Below are 19,511 nucleotides of genomic sequence, written 5' to 3'. Positions count from 1 at the left end.
TAACAAGTGCTGAGTAGAGGGAGATAATCACTTCCCTGAGTCTACTGGCTACACTCCTTGATACAGACCAGAATACTGTTAGCCATAATCACTGCCAGGGCATACTGCTAACCCATGTTTGGCTTGCTGTTTTTCAGGTCTCTTCAGCAGAGCTGCTCCCCAGCCAGTCACTCAGTCCCTAGCCTGTATCACTGAAAGGGGCTCTTCCCAGGTGCAGGACTTAGCAGTTGTCCTTGTTAAAATTGATGAGGTGGTTGTTAGTCCATTCCTCCAGTCTGCCTAGATCCCTCTAAAAGGCAGCTTTACCCTTGGGCATATCAACTGCAGCCCCTGAGTTTGGTGTCATCCACAAATTTGATGAGGTGCATTCTGTCGCCTCAACTAGATCAACATTAGGGTCATTACACAGACAAGGTCCTAGGATAGACCCCTGCAGTAGTCCTGCAGGGCTTCCAGGTAGAGTATGACCTGTTAGACAATACACCTTTAAGCCTGATCATCCACTCAATTTTTCATCCAGTTAGCCCATCCACCTGGACCATAACATCCCAACATGGATACAAAGATGTTATGGGAGACAATATAAAAAGCCTTCCTAAAGTCAAGGTATACAACATCCATTGCTCTCTCATGCATAGACCTATACCTTCCACAATAAAATTACATTGGGTTGGTCAAGTATGGATGACTATTCTGATTCACCTTTTCCTTCATGTGATCAAGAACAGCTTCCTAGAGGACTTGCTCTGTGATTTTTTTTTTTTTTTTTTTTTTTTCCCCAGGGCCCAAAGTGAGGCTGTCTGGCCTATAGCTTCCCCAGATCCCCTTTCCTGCCCTTTATGAAGATGGGTGCAACATTTGCCTTTCTCTAGTCACCAGGGATCTTCCCTGATCTCCACAACCTTTCAAAGATGATAGGGAGTGGGCTTGTAAGAATATCAGCCGATTTTCTTAGCGCCCTGAGATGCAACTTGTCCCATGGACTTGTATGGGTTGCATTCAAGAGATTCCTGAAATGGTCTTTCACCACTATTGGTAGTTCCTCTACTTCTTGAATCCTGTCTCTAGGCACAGGGGCCTGGGAGGACTTGTGGCGGAAGACCAAGGCAAAGAGGGCATTGAGTACTTCAGTATTATCTGCACCCCCTGTCACTAAATCACCTGCCCCAATCAGGAGTGGGTCCACATTTTCCTTGTATGGTCTTTTATTGGTGACCTGGTGGTAGAAGCAATTCTTGTTGCCCTTTTTATAACTTGCCAGCTTCAACTCGAGTTGGACTTTGGGTTTCCTAACATCATCCCTTCGTGCCTAGGCAATGCTTTTATAACCCTCGTTTATAGCCTGTCCTCGCTTCCACATCCTGTATACATTCTTTTTGCACTGCAGCTCAGTCATGTGTCCCTTGTGTAGTCAAGCTCATCTCCTGATATATCTACTCATTTTGCTGAGTATTGGGATGGACCATTCTCATGCTTTGGAGGAGGTTATTCTAAAATATCTCCCAGCTTGCTTGAGCTCCTTTGCCCTTCAACACTGACTCACGTGACCTTCAGTGCTGACTCCCAAACAATTCCACCTACCAACTTCCTTAATAAGCTGAAGTATGCTCTCTTGAAGTCCATATTTTTGAATTGGAAGCAGCTTCTGAATATCAATTAGAAGATGATGCTAACATGTGACACTGCACCCAAGCCACGTAGCCATGTCTTCAGCACCTGTGTCAGTTGGACACTTGAAGACCAGGTGCAAGATACCATTTTGCAAAAGATAAAGTCAGTAGAACTTGGACTTTTGTAGATGGCATAAGGACTTTCTGTATTTTTATCTGCTCTAGTAAAAAAAATATTAAAAATTAGAACTGATATTACCTGAAAAGGAGAAAAATTAACAACTGTCACTTCTAAAGGGAAGCTGGGAAAGAACAGCGGTGAAATACAATTTGGGAAATAAGCATGATTTTTAGACCACTCATTTGAACAGTCAAATACAGATTTTTCAGCCAATCACAGATATTACAGAAGACTGCAGGTGAAAAAATAAAATCAAATAAAAATTGCTAAAACATTATACCTAGCTTAATTACTGATCACACAAAGCACAGTTATGTCTGTTTCTCCCTGCAAATTTTAATCTCCAACCTAGAAGGTGGTATTCTTACATTTTCATAATAAGTGTCAAGAATCTCAAGTATCCTGAAGCCAATTTAAATGATGATCTTAGTTTTATTTTTTTTCTCCCATAGTAGAGTTTATAGGGATTTATGAGGCTCAGCTGATAGTACCTTCTTTTTCTCTGTCTGGATACCATGGTTTCCAGGGTCATTTCAGCACCTGCGCTTGTGTGTAGTGCTGATGCAAGCCTCACAAAGACAGCATGACTCTTCATCCATTTCTAGCTGTTGGTCTACACAAAACATTAATGTCTGCTACAGCTGCAAATTAGAGGAAGCTGGTCCTTTAGTCAAAGCATTAGACTCATTCTTTCAGCTCTGAAGCTCTTAGGGTCACATCCCCCGCTGAACAGACACTTGAACAAACTTCTGCATGAGGGTGCAGCGCTAATAATGTCAAACTTTGGAACATGTGTGAAATCAACATCCCTCCTGCTCCTCTCCTGATTTCCTTTAGGGCTGCTAACAAAGATCTCGTGGAGGATGTTTTTCAATAAAAGTTGTTTCCTATCTAACTCTCTTCCTCATTAAATAAAGATATCACCAGTCACAAAGTGAAGTGTTAATGGCCCCTTCATGTTTTGTAAACTGCTTGTGAATCTAGCAATCTTTACCTTTTACAGGTTTGAGAATACCTAGGGAGACATGTTTTCTTTTGTGAATAACTCTTGAATGAACTTGAAATGAGTTTTCAATTGAAAACTGAAATTTCAGAAGGAAAAAGGTAAACATGGCAGCTTGCTTTTAGTTATAAGTACATAGAAACTTGGCAGCCTGCAGTCAGCATCAGGAGGTTGGATGACCCCTGGAACCTGATGATTAGGCATGACGAGGCTCACTGCAGTTATTAGTTCAAATCAAGCTCCTTTTACTGTTGAACAAGAATTGCAAACATACTGCATTCCATTGATGAAGTCATGCACTATAGGGCAGATGACTGTGAGAAAACATGGAGTATTCCAGTCAGGACCAGATATTTGCACTAAAATTATTTTAATATTAAAGGCAAAAAAAACCCCAAACAAACACAAAAACACACAACAACCCTCAGAGTCCAATTCACCAAGAACTACCTTTCTTTATCCCTACTCAGCTAACCATCTGAACAATAAACACATGAATAAGACTTAACTGAACCCAGTGGGATTATTCATAGATGTGAATTTAGGCACAAATGTAAAGTACACAGTTGGAACGGTGATTTGGAGGTAAGGAATGGGACTACCCTGGCTTCAGAGTTGCCAACCAAAGTGATGGCAAAAGGGTCAGCTCCCACAAAGAGGAGGGAAGGAATGCTTTGTAAGCACTGGGCAGACAATAGCCCCAGAATAAACTTGGCCACTGAACTATATCCCTCATGGCTATAATGTGGAGCAGCAAAGCTGAACATGGGTTACCAACACAGAATAATCTGACAGCCCACTAAAATACTCCACTTACTTAGTATTTTTCTAAGCCCTCATAGATGTTATCTGCACAGTCACAGATGTTACCAGTATTTTCTCATAACATTTTTTTTTGGAGCATGATTTGGTTTTCTTAAACAGAAATCTTGTCATAAGCATTAGAAACACAAAATTCCTTGAGGAATGTGTCTTGACAAAAGCTCCATTTTGCCCATACTGACAAGCTTCCATGACTTAAGGAATCTGCTGTTGAGTCAACAGTTGGTCTTGCTTGATAAAACTGGCAGTGTCCATTACAGTATCCAGCATAAAAGAGAAAGCAACTATACTAACCTCTGCCTTCAGTCTTGTGGCTTAACTCTTTTTCTTCCTCATCGCTGCTGGAGCTCTCTGTTTTCCCCTTCATTTGTTCCAGCTGATCCAAATTAACCCGTCCAACCAGCTCAAAATTACGACTCACCTTAAAAGAAATGGTTTTGTCAACAATAACCGCCACCATCAACTACTGAAAAAAACAACCCACCAACAAACCTATAGGCTGAAATGGGAAATTTATCAGGCACCTAGTCAAATTAATACTCGTTTCCTCTCAAACACAATTACATTCACTGTTAATGATTCTTCTTTCCTTTTTTATACTAAATTTCTCCATTTTGCTTCTCAAAATGATGTTATTTGAGAAGCTTCCCTCATTTTGAGGTGCCTCTATGATAACATACTTAAGAAAGGGTAAAACACTGCATGGCAGTGTGAGGCATAAGGAAAAAAAAGTGTGAGAAGCAACCCTGCAGACACCAAGGCCAGAGAAGAAGGAATGGGAGGAGGTGCTCTAGGCACAAGAGCATAGATTCTCCTGCAGCTCATGGAGAAGACCACACCGGAGCAGGTGGATATTCCCCGAAGGAACTGCGGCCCATGGAGAGTCCATGCAGAAGCAGGTTCTCCTGACAGGAACTGCAACCTCTGGAAAGGACCCATGCTCGAGCAGTTTGTGAAGGATTGTGCGCCCTGCGGTAGGGACCCTACACTGGAGCTGAGGAAAAGTGTGAGGAGGAAGGAACGGCAGAGAGGAACTGTTACGAAATGACTGCAACCTCCATTCCCCATATCCCCCGTGCCATTCTGTGCCATTTAGGGTGGGGGGAGAAGGCAGAGGAGTTGGGAAGGAAGGAGTGAAACTGAGCTTGGGAAAAATAGCCACGGGGGTGGGGTGGGGTGGGGTGTGTGTGTGTTTAAGGGGTTTTTGTCTTTGTTTGTCACCATCCAACTCTATTTTAATTGTCTATAAATTAACTTAATTTTTCCCAAGTCAAGTCTGTTTTGCCCCAACAGTAATTGGTAAGTGATCTCCCTGTCTTTATCCTGACCTTTTCCTGAGCTTTTTCATCATATTTTCTCCCCGTACTGGTTTTGGCTGGGACAGGATTAATTTTCTTCATAGTAGCTTGTATGGGGCTATGTTTTGGATTTCTGCTGAAAACAGTGTTATTAATACAGAGATGTTTTAGCTATTGCTGAGCAGTGCTTACACAGCGTCAAGGCCTTTTCTGCTTCTCATGCTGCCCCACCAGCGAGTAGGCTGGGGTGCACAAGAAGTCAGGAGGGGACACAGGCAGGACAGCTGGCCCCACAACTGACCAAAGGGATATTCCAGACCATACGATGTTGTGCTCAGCAATAAAAGCTTTGGGAAGAAGAAGGAAGGGGGGGACGTTTGGAGTGATGGCGATTGTCTTCCCAAGTAACCGTTATGTGAGGTGGAGCCCTGCTTTCCTGGAGATGGCTGAACACCTGCCTGCCCATGGGAAGTGGTGAATAAATTCCTTGTTTTGCTTTGCTTGCACGCGCGGCTTTTGCTTTTCCTATCAAGCCACCTTTATCTCAACCCACGAGTTTTCTCACTTTTACCCTTCTGATTCTCCCCCCCATCCCACTGGAAGGGGGAGTGAGCGAGCAGCTGCGTGGAGTTTAGCTGCCCACTGGGGTTAATCCACAACGCCTTCTTCCTGTCCTGTTTGAGGAGGGGGAGTTGAGAGAGTGACTGGGTGGGCTTCTCCCTGCCAGCCAAGATCAACCCACCACACAGTAGCATATCAGCAAATAGGAAGCTACCCTAAATACAGCAGTGTGTTAGTATCATGTTCCTAGAAGTGACAGCTGTGTTGAGGTGCTCTGACTTAACAAGTTACATATTCAGATTTAAGCAAAGGCAGCCACATGCATGGCACTTACTGTGACTCAGCTCATGCACAGAAACTCTTTATGATGCAGTAAGCCAATCGTGCACCTAAGCCCAGAGAGTGGGCACAAATTAGCCAGATAATATTTAGAAAATATTAAAGAAAGACAGGGAGAAAATTATCGTTACTACTGGGAGTAGTCACTTCAGGTTTTTTATTGGAGAGAAGGAAGACCCAATGTGGTGGTTTGACCCTGGCTGAATGCCAGGTACCCACCAAAGCCGCTCTATCACTCCCCTCCTCAACCAGATAGGGGAGAGAAAATATAATGAAAGGCTCATGGGTCGAGATAAGGACAGGGAGATCACTCAGCAATTACCATCACAGGCAAAACAGACTCAACTTGGGGGAATTAAGTTGAATTTATTACCATTCAAATCAGAAAAAAACCCCACCTTCCCCCCACCCCTCCCTACTTCCCGGGCTTAACTCAATTCCCAATTTCTCTACCTCCTCCCCCCGAGCGGCACAGGGGAATGGGGGTTACAGTCAGTTCATCACACGTCTCTGCTGCTCCTTCCTCCTCACACTCTTCCCCTTCTCCAGCGTGGGGTCCCTCCCACGGGAGACAGTTCTCCATGAACTTCTCCAACGTGAGTCCTTCCCGTGGGCTGCAGTTCATCACACGCTGCTCCAGCATGGGTCCCTTCCAGGGGGTGTAGCCCTTCAGGAATGGACTGCTCCAGGGTGGGTCCCCCGTGGGGTCACAAGTCCTGCCAGCAAAGCTGCTCCAGCCTGGGCTCCTCTCTCCACAGGTCCTGCCAAGAGCCTGCTCCAGCGCAGGTTCTCCGCGGAGTCACAGCCTCCTTCAGGCATCCCCCTGCTCTGGCCTGGGGCCCTCCACAGGCTGCAGGTGGATATCTGCTCCACCATGGACCTCCATGGGCTGCAGGGGCACAGCCTGCCTCACCATGGTCTTCACCACAGGCTGCAAGGGAATCTCTGCTCCAGCACCTGGAGCACCTCCTCCCCCTCCTTCTTCCCTGACCTTGGTGTCTGCAGAGTTGTTGCTCTCACATAGTCTCACTCCTCTCTCCTGCTGGTGCAGAATTCCCACCACCACCACCACCTTCTTAATATGCTATCACAGTGGCGCTACCACCATTGCTGATTAGCTTGGCCATGGCCAGCGGCAGGTCCGTCTTGGAGCTGGCTGGCATTGGCTCCATTGGACACGAGGGAAGCTTTTTGGCATCTTCTCACAGAAGCCACCCCTGTAGTCCCCCCGCTACTGAAACCTTGCCATGCAAACCTACTACACTCAAGTAGAGGGAAAATCTTCCCAGCCTGATGCACTCAGTCAGAGGGGTGGGGAATAGTGCTTCTTGGATCTCCTAGGACCCTTGCTGTGGTCACTGGGAGATGTGCAACATTTCAGATACCAGTTAAACTGTAGAAAGATTCTCAAGTAGCAATAAGGATCAATAAAGGAAGACAAGGATACCAAGCCAACATAAGTTCACAGTGTTCATTTAAAAAACGCATTCAGTTTTGCTGGTGCTCTTGACACTCATTTTGTCATATTTTTTTTATTTTGGGGGGGAGGAGGGGGGGCAAAATGTTGTTCAGTCAACAAAGTGTGAACAAGTTTTTAGTGACAGTCAGGCAGCTCAGGTCCTGATACCTGGATTCAATGAGTTCTGTCTCCACAAACTAACAAAAAACCCCACTCTATAAACATGCCTCAGTTCTAGAATTTTGCTACTCTCACAGCAACACAGCTAAGAACCACAGAAATCCAAAGCAGACAGAAAGCCTGTGGAAAGCTTGACTTCTCCAAGTATGGATCAGGTCTGTACTCAGAAGGTTCCACACAAACACCAAAGCAGCCTTAACTTAAGCAGTAAGTTCTATCTTTCCCTCGTTAAACGTAAACTGGAATGTACTGACTTGTGTTTTTAAAATATGCATGGCATGTCACTTTGCCTAAGTTGCCAGATCAAGCTTACACTTTGGAAGCTCCTGTGAGTGTCTGAATCACATAGCCTTAATGTTGTTTCTTAACTTAAAAAAATAGCTCACAATATACAAATGCTTTTTTCCAGATAATCATACTCTACATTCAATAGTCAGTGAATTCTGGTCAATCTCAACAGCTTTAGAAACCCACAATCTTGAATTTCTAAAAGAATTCAGAACTTGAGAGAAACTGAAGCCCAGCACAGGCGCCTTCTCCAAATTTTGGAAAAAAAAATGCAAGTTGGCTATTCAGAGTGGACATGCAAATAAAGTAGATATAGCATTTGCAAGAAGTAGATTGTTACAAATTAAATCCCTTTGGATGTTACCTTGTGCTCATCTCGAAGATGAGTGCCCAGCTCCTCTGTGTGTTTGGTCTCATAGTAGCAGAGTTGACATTTGTAAGGTTTAAGTTCATTGTGTTTCTCTATGTGTTGCTGCAAACTCTCATCACTGGAGCAGGTAAAGGTACACTTATCACAGCGGAAAACAACTCCCTGCAAGTATTTTGACAGTTTGGAACGGCAAACTTCAATGGGAACAACCCGCTCTTCTGTGGGGAGAGGGGAATGTTTATTAAGTTTTAAGAAATAAAAACCATCAGGCAATGTGTCAACAGCTTGTAACATACCAGCCACGCAAGAAACAGGGTCTGCTATTTGTGTATGCAATCCATCTGCCGAGCTAAAACTGGACCAACAAAGAAATACAAGAAAATTCCCTTTCTATACAGAGAGAGTTAATCCTACATGACTACAAATGCAGGTGTCCTTGCAAATGTAACCACTCATTGGTGAACAGGATGGGAAGAAGAGATTTGGGGCAGATAAGAGCGTTGGGGCAAATTTGTGAGACAGAGTAGCAGAGCCCAGGAATATAAAAACAGACATAAATCAGTCAGACCAAGCTCCATTCTGGCTCAATACATGACACAAGCCAGTAAAAGGTGCTAGAACTGTAATAAACAGGGAGCATGTAGGGTGATTCCAAATACATCGCCCTCCCAGCTTCTGATGATCAGAGCTGGTATTCTCACCATCACATTTAATGCTACTCAAAGTGGGAGTGAGAGGTTGCGTACAGCAGTGTCTTCTCCTGAAGTTGGTTGTGCAGCAATCAGCCAGGGGCAGAAATTTTCAATACACCCTCAGCTTTTTAATAGTTAAGATTCAAAATCCACACATACTTAATTTCATGCTTCCCACGATTCTGATTATGCTACAAGCATGTATTGAAAATGCTCTCACTGAGTTATTAAACTCTCTACTTCCTTCCTCTCATACAAAACACACACTTTTAATAGGGCAGCACAATTAATTTCAGTCTTTCTATAGAGCCGGAATCCTGATGTGTGTAACATTCATCCACTGTGGTTCTCTGAGCTGTGCATGCAAGGGGAAATCCCAAATTTGACCTTTCAGCAGAGGGTCACCAGAAGATCTTCACTACAGCTTTTGTTACTCAACTGTCCTTTTGAAGTAGAACACTGAAATGTAGTACTATTCTTCCTTATGGACTGCAGATTAAAGGAAGAGTTTGATCTTCCTCATTAACGATATCTTCAAACAAAAATATTCCCAGGCCTGATTCTTAGAGGGTAAACATGAAGGGTAGGGGACTTGTGTCCATTGACACCTCTCTCATAATTTCTATAGGGAGGCAAGAGCTACATAATTCATCCACTTGTTTATGGCCAATGCATAACCCCCACTGCTCATGAGTCTAATTTTCCACAGCCCATCTAAATATTCCACCCTCCTCAGTTTCTTCTCCTCCCTGTCCTCCCCTTTTTTTGAACAAGGAAGTTTTCCTACCTCAGAACTTTCTCTTTGTGCACTTTAAAAAGTGGAAGTTTTCCCCAAAGCTATATCTGAGTGAGACTCTGAAAACGTGTGGGTCCTCTCCAGCTAAAGAAGTTGCAAAAAAATGCTAAGTTGTGTCCATTCAGGATCAAGTGGGAAAAGGGATGGGGGTGCACATGCTCTAAGACATAACAGGAGTTAAAGCTGTCATTTTGGACACATAACAAGAATATTTTAAAAGGTATTTACAGCTCTGTGCAACTGAATTCACTGAAATAAGGTAACCTGCTTTTAAAAGTGAAAAAAAGTTCCAACTAAAAGTTTTTAAAAAAGAAACACTAAAGCATCTGAAAATGAGATTTTTCTCTAGCACATAACACATGTTTTTGAAAAACACTAAAGCAGGGGATGGTATAAAAGGTTTTATCCACCACTTTGGAGCAATGCATCATCCTAATTCATATCAGTAAAACCCATCATCTCACTGACAATCACCCACCCACACATCTGCCAAATCACAGGCAACACAACATAGACTGACTTCCCAGCCTGATCTTGGACTTGCCTTATCACCATGGACCTGCTTGGCAATCACTGGATCTGGTTCTGACCTGTGGTTTAACTTCCTGGTTTGATCTTGGATCTGTATCATCGCTGCAAATTTGCCTGATGATCTGGGCTCTTGGTAGAACCTGGCCATCATCTCTGGGTCTGTCCTGCTTGCCTTGCTCAGGTACTGTGGGGCTGGGCCCTGGCCAGCAAGGCTCCACCCCTACTGTCCATGTTATCCTCCTCTACTCCCTGGGAGCAGCTGGCACTTGCTGCTCCATGACAGTAATGACTGTAAACTTAAATGTGCATGTATTCATGTCAGTGAGCTTAATCCAAACAATTAACTTAAAAATTGCAAAGTGATTTGAATTTAAAACATCATATTTAGCAAGGTGATGCTCTAATAATCTCTGACCACTTTAATAGCTGTCTCTCATCACACCCCCACCCCCATTTTCTATATTTGGCTACTCATTTATACACTTACTGTATCTGAGCAACTGGCAAAATTGCAACAAATAGGTGAGTTCTATCCAGAAACTGTGAAACTTAGCTTTGGCTTCTGTACACAAATTTCATTAAAGTTCAGCAGTGCCCACAAAGGCTACCATGTATGCGCTGTAAAAAGATGACATGCCATGGAACAGTTTAGCAAAAGGACTAAGGGGACCTCTGCCCCACCCCCACCTCCAGCATCATCTCTGAAGAAATTTAATCACTGCCTTAGATTGAAACATTTGGGCTACTTGTAATACAGATCTGAGATTAAATAGAAAAGCAATGAATGATGCGCTAAATATTTATAGTATGTAAAGCCAAAGCAGGCATATGTTTTTCTCACAACATAGGAAAAAAAAAAAAAAAAAAAAAAAGCATTAACACTCTAAAGCCCTTATATATGAAAGTTTACTATTCCAGAGAAACAGATGACAATTCTATGAAATGGAAGGACAAAACAATTATTTATACCAAGAAAAAATAGTAAAATAAATACTAAAAAACAAATGCCTTGAGGGTTATAAACAAGAAACCCTAACTATTGATCTTGGTGGGTTGTGTTCAGTGCTGGAAAAATATCAGGGCATTTCATGATGGGAAAATTTGCTGGCAAGGATAATAAAAACTAATTGCACTGCTTGGACTAAATGAAAGGCCAACAGCTCTGCTGGGCACGTAGCAGGAGTTCACTCTCCGTTATGGAACTTTCAAGAGCTCACAAGATTTGCCTGTTATGAAGGCCAAGAGGAACTCAAGAGCCAAATCTCTTCTCATTGTTTGCCTGTAAAGTAGCTACTGAGTTTGTAATTTCCATACTTACTCCCTGCTTCAGCCCACAAAGGATGAATTGTGCTTGACCAACCAGACTGCCTTCTATGATGAAATAATTTGCTCAGTGGATGAGAGGAGAACTGTGGACATCATCTACCTTGATTTTTAGCATGGTCTTTGACATGGTCTCCAACAACATCCTTGTTGACAAGCTGGCAAGATTTGGACTGGAAAGATGTATCACAAGCTGGGTAGAAAACTGGATAAACTGAGCCATTAACTACCACCTTTTGAGGTAAGAAAAGTCAAACTGGCAGCTAGTCATGAGTGGAGTTCCTCAGAGGTTGATTCTGGGTCTGGTACTATTCAATATCTTTATAAATGATCTGTATGACAGTATTGAATACACCCTCACCAAGCTTGCAGATGACACTAAACTGGGGGGAGAGGTAGATACACCAGAAGGAAGAGCAACCTTACAGAGACCTCGACTGGCTGGAAGACTGGGCCAACAAGAATTGATTGAGGTTTAACAAAGATAAATGTCAAGTCCTGCACCTGGAACAGAATAATCCCAAGCAGCAGTACAGGTTGGGGTCTAACTGGCTGGGGTGGAACTCTGCTGTAAAGTACTTGGGGATCCTGATGGGCAGCAAGCTGAATATGAGACAGCAGTGTGCCCTGGTAACAATGAAGGCAAACCAATCCCTAAAAGGTAGTTATAGAGAAGATGGAGGTACTCCCTTCATAAGGCTGTGTGGTGACAGGACAAAAGGCAATGGGCACAAGTTGCTTCAGGGGCAATTCCATCTGGATATAAGAAAATTCTTCACCATGAAAACAATTAGACATTGGAATAGGTTATCCAGAGAAGAAGTGGAATCTCCCTTGCTGGAAATATTCAAGACTTGGCTTGACAGGGCCCTGGATAACCTAATCTAAGGTCCTGCTTCCAACAGATGGTTGGACCAGATGATCTCCAGAAGTCCCTTCCAATGTAGACTTTTCTATGATTCTATGAATCAAAGTTAAATCACTCTGAGGAACTGACTGAGCAGAGTAGGTGACACATGACAGAAGGCTGTCAGTGGCAAACTGGCAACATCCTGCTGGCCATAACACTTAAATGTTGTAGCTTGGTAAGAATCAACTTCTGTAGCTATTCACTAAGAGGCAAATAGTCTTCATTTCAACTGCATGCTGCCAAATCAGGGACTTGAGATGCCACCATTTTGAAAGCTATAATGTAAGTTAGAGATCTAGAAGTGTTTTCTCACTTTGCTGGAGGGATAGGGATTTTTGCATAGGAGAGAAGATAAAATGGATCAAAGCCTTCAGTCTTCTGACTTTATACTGCTTCCTTTACCTGGAGAACAAGTGTGCTTAGACCACAGCTTGAGACTGTCCTTGTTTTATCAATCCAAATGGCTACAAGTAAGGAAGGCTATCTGAGACTGTGCAACATCCTTCAGTCCTGTCTGCACAGCAGCACCTTCTTTCTGTGCACATTAAACCCCATCAAAATCCTCTGCTTTAGCTGCCACAATTAGACACAACAATAGGTTTTAATCTGGATATATACACCAGAATGAAAAATTTTAAGAAAGGACCTTAATTTCTTTACAGTCAGGGTGCTACATGCCTGAGAAAAATCCTTGCCCTTCCCTCAGGGGCCTATAAAACTTTAAAGGCTAAATTTTCATTTGCTTTAAAGCCTTTGATCTGTTTTACCTCCCCCAACACTTTAGTGAGTGTATAATCACATACCCTCCTATTACAGTTTTGCTTCAGCAGCACAAGGGCTCAAGGGTGCTTTGTGCAACTGAAGCCACAGCTATACAAAAGAACAGATCCGGTGTCACATATTCGCGGGTAACCACCCCTGCTTCCTAGCATTTGGTCAGAAACAGCTCTGTAAAACCAGCACAACTGCTTGAACCCATGAAGTGCTACTCCACCGTTGCATCTCGACATTCATAGCATTGTCTACTTTTGCTGGAAGCTTGCCTAACTAGGCCCAGCAAGATCTTCCTCTCTGTTTATTTGCATTTAAACTGTCAGAACTTCTCCGCTTGATCTTGGGCACAACCACATACCAGAAAACACGATCTCACAATATGGCCTAAGCCAGTATTTGGAGCCCCAGGGTTTCTGTTCCCTGCTCTCCCTCCTCCCCCTCCTCCCCCCCCCCCCCCCCCCCCCTTTTCTCCAGAGGAGTAATCCTGCAGCATGCCCTGAAGCTGGGCAAAATACAACACTATGATACCTTCAAGGACAAGCTTGCACCTAAGTAAAAGCACCTCTTTGAACCCTTAAACTTACTAAGACAGCTTTGTTATATGCCTTTTGGGTCTTTGAGCAGCCCTTAGCCTTTTTCTCAAATGCCCCTTCAAAATAGCATATACAGCAGAAAGAAGTTTGAATGATATATGTTTACTTCGCTGCCATTGAAAAGTGTTTTGCTACAAGGGATTATGACAGTGGTTGCAATACCAGAAGCTCTCCAAGAAAAAGATGACATGTGAAACATGCTTGCTCACCAGCAATACAGTGCTCAAAAACTCAGCCCAGCCTGCAGGCTGGTAGAGTACTATCCCAACAAACAGGTTTGAACTTTGGCTGCTGACAGACCTACAAGCATCAAGTGTGATAGCTGTGGGCAGATGTACTGAGTCTGGCTGAGACAGGATTAATTTTCTTCATAGTAGCTTGTATGGGGCTATGTTTTGGATTTCCGCTGAAAACGGTGTTATTAATACAGAGATGTTTTAGCTATTGCTGAGCAGTGCTTACACAGCGTCAAGGCCTTTCCTCACCAGCGAGTAGGCTGGGGTGCACAAGAAGTCAGGAGGGGACACAGGCAGGACAGCTGGCCCCACAACTGACCAAAGGGATATTCCAGACCATACGATGTTGTGCTCAGCAATAAAAGCTTTGGGAAGAAGAAGGAAGGGGGGGACGTTTGGAGTGATGGTGATTGTCTTCCCAAGTAACCGTTATGCGAGATGGAGCCCTGCTTTCCTGGGGATGGCTGAACACCTGCCTGCCCATGGGAAGTGGTGAATGAATTCCTTGTTTTGCTTTTCTTGCGCACGCAGCTTTTATTTTCCTATTAAACCGTCTTTATCTCAACCGTCACAAGTTTTCTCACTTTTACCCTTCTGATTCTCCCCCCCATCCCACTGGAAGGGGGAGTGAGCGAGCGGCTACATGGGACTTAGCTGCCCACTGGGGTTAATCCACAACAGCAGGAATCTCAGCCCGGAGTGCCACAAAATATGTCTCTTCTGAGCTTGCCTGTAGTTAATAGAATAGGAATCCCTAATCCTGCTTTTATCTGGATTAAAAGAAAAGAAGAGAAAAAAAAGGGGGGGTGGGGGGGTGGGGGAGAGAAATAAACATTTTAATTTTTGTCTTGTTCTTAAAAATGTGTGAGGAAGATGTTATGAAGAGAGAAATTTCAAGCAAGCAGTCAAGGGTTATTTTTAAGCCTCTAGAGTTAACTGAAACCTTCCTACCACAGTGTTTATGACAGCAAGCACTTTAAAACACATACATAGCAAACAACCTTGGCCTAGATCCGAGTTGTAACTTAGTCTAACTCTTGCTAAATAGGTACTTGACGACTGTTGACCTCTTCTAGAGGAAAAGCTTAAAAAGAATTTTAAATCTGTCCCACTTCTACATTGGTAAACTTTTTATTTCACAGAAAAGTAAGATGTACTTAGGCCTGATCTAGTCAACATATCTGAGCTGACATACAGAGAACAAACTTAATGGATCAATCTGAAAGAGTGGTGTTCTGTTCAGCATTCTCTTTGTCAGATATAGATATATACAGGAACATCTTTACCTCTGTGCAGAACTATATGATCAATCATGTTACGTTTGTATTTGGTGTGATATAGGCAAAGAGGACAACGAAGGTCTTTGGGTCCTTCCTCAGGAACTGCCAAATGTCCAGCTTCCACGTGCATAGTAAAAGCAGATCTGTGAAATGGGAGGGAGACATGGAAGCAGTCAGAAGAGGTGTGTATGGAATGCTGAAGTGTCACAGCTCTATTACAGAAGCGTTGTATAAAATGGTACAGATACCACTCAGCCTTCGCTTTATAAAACCACATGGCATTTCAGCAGGACTACTCACATGGATATTACATGAGCATAAGCATTTGCAGGCTCATATCCCCAATAACCGAACACACATTCTGCACAAGATACTCTTTTGCAGTGATTGCTCTATAGTCACATTGCTATAGTTAAGATGGCAAAAGTATTTCCAACTTTTGTGCTTGTTACTTGCTTGACTTTGGCAAAGAGAGACATTTTAGCAAGTTGGGTAAAATCCTTTCAACTGTCCTAGACTTTGAAGGGTGAAAAAAATCTTATTTCTCATGGGGGGAAAAAAAAAATCCTCAACAGTCTCTCTCTTTATAAGACTAGCCCCACAACAGCTGAAATGTTCAGAGTCAATATGAAATAGACTTGCACCTACAGTAAATTTGACACCAAGCTGATTAGTTTGGATGCCTCAATTATGAGGACCTGAAAACTCAAGACTGAGAACGAAGAGTACAAATGAAGAGTACTTTTGCACAACAAATCTCATACCATTAGCTGCATACTTAAAAGATATGAGAGACATACACGCAGAGGAAATTAACTATGCACCTATCAAGCTATAAGGTCAAATACTAAAATGAGAGGTGTTTGTAAACTTGGGGGAATTAGGTCATTTTTTTTCCTGAGGTGGTGCTAAAGCTTGCAAGAGCAAAGCTGCTGGCTGCATTAAATTACAGAATTTAAAGCCCCTTTGAAAGTTCTCAAAGTCTGTTGGCTTGAATGCAAAACAGATTACTAACACAACTGGCTTTGGGCCTGATCCAATGGTCATTGAAGCCAATAGGTGAGTTTTTTACCAACTTCAGTGGATGCTTTTGTGTGTTTTAATTCTCTGTGGTGACTGTAAGTTGGTTTTTTTAATAAGAGCTCATGTGTGTATGTTGTACATTTAAAGAGGAAAGACTTAATCCCAGAAAGTTTGAGACTCCACAATAAAGAACACAACTCTCTTTATGTAACTATGAACATATGTAATTACAGCTTGATTTAAGGCTTTTTTTTTTTAATCCTGGTAGGAGAAAATGGCAATAGGAAAATGTGAAAAGATACATTGGACCTATCAAGAGTTGGAAATGCTTAAACAAATAATAATCTGCAGTAGCGATAGTAATAGTAATTGGAATTAAACAGCAAGTTGTGTCGTATAACTAGCAAGGAGCTGAAGCAACAAAACCTGATCCCTTATGAATGTATAACTTGAGGCTGCTCTTGTATGAGGTCTCTCATGTCTAACGTCCAGCATACAGGAGTTGGACTCGATGATCCTCATGGGTCCCTTCCAACTCAGGATATTCTGTGATTTTATGATTCTAATAGGAAAGGTTGAGCATAACTCTTCAACAGAACCTGTCTCCTTTATCCAACCACGCTACCTGTTTTCACAAATCTCCTAAGGACATAATAGCTTTGAGACCTTGAATGTCAGCTAAGGGGGCTATGACTGAGGGTTCAAAATATCCGAAGGAAACTGAGAAACAGCACAACTGCATAAACCTTTTTTTCCTTAGGGAACATGGCTTAAACATACACCTGAAACTTTAAATTATGCAACGTTTAATTGGATTTGCTGAAATGTTTCTATATACTATCAGGCACTTTGGAGCATGCTTTATATCTCAGCCAGATAAACTGTGGGGGGTAGGTATTATGAGAGCTTTCTTCATAGAGGGAATAGAAATTCTATAACCTACCTAGAATATTTGACTGCCCCATGCTTCATACTAACTGTTCCAAAAACATGCCTTATTTTTTTGAGAGAAAACTCCTCATACTTGATAGTGAGGACCAGCATCTAATTACAAATTGTGAGGAGGAAAAAAACGCCACTCTTTGTACTATTTACTGTAGTGAGTACAGCCTACTGCAAGTGTTTCTCATGCTTGTCCCTTCAGCAGATGGTACAGGCTGTTATAGGAATGAAGAAAAATAATTAACACGGCTGCTGCTGTGATCTGGTATGGCATTTCCTATGTTCCTCTCCCTGGTCACCACTGGTCATGTGTCTCTTAGGTACAGCCAGTTCACACAAAGATTTCAGAAGTCTTTTGAAGCGCTAAAAATATACCATTAGAAGTTCAGTTTGTTTGTTTTGCACAACACTTACTTAAAGCCTGTATAAAAGGAACAATCTTTGCACTTGAAGAGTTTCTTCCCTCCATGCTTGTCACGGTAGTGACGTCGAATGCTCTGTATGTAACCCGAGGAGAAGTCACAAAATTCACAGTTAAGGATAGCTTCTGTTTTTTCCACTCCTGCAGCACTCCCAGAAAGTGGGATTCGGCTGATATTGTTCCTGGCCAGAGCTGCAGACTGGTAATGGTTCAACTGTTGCTGAACATCAGGAGGTTCCGAGTATGAAGAGTCTATAAAGAAAGAGGGAGGGTTGTCATTCCAGGTGGGTCAATGAAATTTAAAAAGGTTCCAGGCCTGCTCCAGCAGACAGTCTTCTGAAGAAATAAGTGGATTACCATTTCTTCATCTAACCCGATTTGTATTCTACAATGTAAAAGGTGGTCAGTTGAGCTTAGACTTTTAAAATCTGATCTGGGGAGCGATAAATATATGAGAGTAACTTATTAAAGACAGAAAGAAAAAGGAAATGGATACAATATTTCCCTTGCCCTTATACAACCCAACACAAGGCTGTCACACCATTTTAATGATATTTAAAAAAACACAGACTAGATATGTTTCATCACACAAACTGAAAACTAGAATACTTTATTTAAAAAAAAAAAAAAAGGAGGTGAGTCTTGGAAGTTTCCCAATACTTTGATTTGAATGTGGAAGTTAGGAATTCAGCTACTTTGTCCTATCTAATCCACAACTGCCCATGAATGGTACAAATGAAAGCAGACAAAGCACAGATGAATTTCAGTGTGACATTCCTGAAAAGATAACAAAAGGCTCTTTTCTTAATGTTTTTGAAAAGGAAAACAAAAGATGATTAAAAAAAAAAGTCAGAATACAAAGTATACTAGCCACCTCATGTTTTAACAGGTACTTCATTTCCAAAGTATAATTCCCTGAGGCTGCATATGTATGAATTCTCTAAAACACATACTTGTTGGAAATTAACCAATTAGTAAAGAGAAACAAAAGGCAAACAGGCCTGTACAGCACTCAGTGTCTGGACTTCATCTGTTTTCAAGAGAGTAAAATGGTTGCTTTCTTTCCTCACTGGCATAGAGATAGCTATATATGCTTTAGAAATGAAAAACAGGCCAACAGCAACAACAAAAAGTACCAAACAAAACCAAAACTTAAGGAGGAAAATGACTCCAGGCTCCCCAGCTTCATCATCAGGTATACAGCAGAGACATGAAAGCTTCTGGTAAAACAGTTCAGGGTTTTTTTTTGTTTCTTCTAGCTCAGTTGCATGAGCAGAGACTGGATCACAATATATTTATTCTCTTTCTTCTCATTACTTCTACAGCAGGTTTGCTCACAATGAGCTCTACCCGTTCAAATCTTAAGGCCCTGTGTCACTCTCAGCTGCTTCCAGCCTGCCATGAGGCAAACTGTGGGAAAGAAAAAACCCAAAATGTTATCCCATAAAAGAAGTACACAGCACTCCTGCTCAAACATATTTAAGAAATACACAGGCAGCCAGTGGTGGCTGGAGAGGTACTTTGTGTGTGTGTGTGTGTGGTACATACACCTCTGAAGGGAATGCAGCCTGTGTGGGCAACCCATGCTGGAGCAGGCACACAAGGCAGAAACCGTTACACATATCACCTCAACCTTCTACACCACCCAATTCCTTATTAGAGGAATTTTGACAGACTGAGTGTAACTTGTGAAAATAAGGGAAGATGAGACTGGAGAGGAGAGAGGATAGGTGTTTATGCGTTTGTCTAAGTGTCATCTTTTTTTCTCAACGCCCAAATCAATGATGGGAGGTTTGGGCTGGTTGGCAATAAATTAACACAAGTGAAATTTCCCAACTTTAAACTGTTTTTCCCACAACGGTAATTAGCAGAGAATGTG

At 42.4% G+C, this 19,511-nt stretch overlaps 1 protein-coding gene across 1 annotated transcript; it reads right to left on the bottom strand.

The window, feature by feature from the left end:
• Window positions 1–770: 770 nt before the first annotated feature.
• LOC130141884 (zinc finger protein 462-like) lies at window positions 771–18,195 on the bottom strand. The gene is made up of 4 exons (XM_056323154.1): window positions 17,626–18,195; window positions 15,253–15,389; window positions 8,106–8,329; window positions 771–4,037 (listed from the first exon to the last, which is right to left on the bottom strand). The coding sequence occupies exons 2-4, from the start codon at window positions 15,374–15,376 to the stop codon at window positions 3,906–3,908; spliced, it is 480 nt and encodes a 159-aa protein (XP_056179129.1). The 5' UTR covers window positions 15,377–15,389; window positions 17,626–18,195; the 3' UTR covers window positions 771–3,905.
• Window positions 18,196–19,511: the final 1,316 nt, after the last annotated feature.

The sequence above is a fragment of the Falco biarmicus genome, chromosome W (genome assembly GCF_023638135.1).
Source record: "Falco biarmicus isolate bFalBia1 chromosome W, bFalBia1.pri, whole genome shotgun sequence".
Classification (NCBI taxonomy): Eukaryota; Metazoa; Chordata; class Aves; order Falconiformes; family Falconidae; genus Falco; species Falco biarmicus.
Note: the sequence above shows the minus strand (reverse complement) of the source record. Positions and strands in the feature narration are given on the sequence as shown.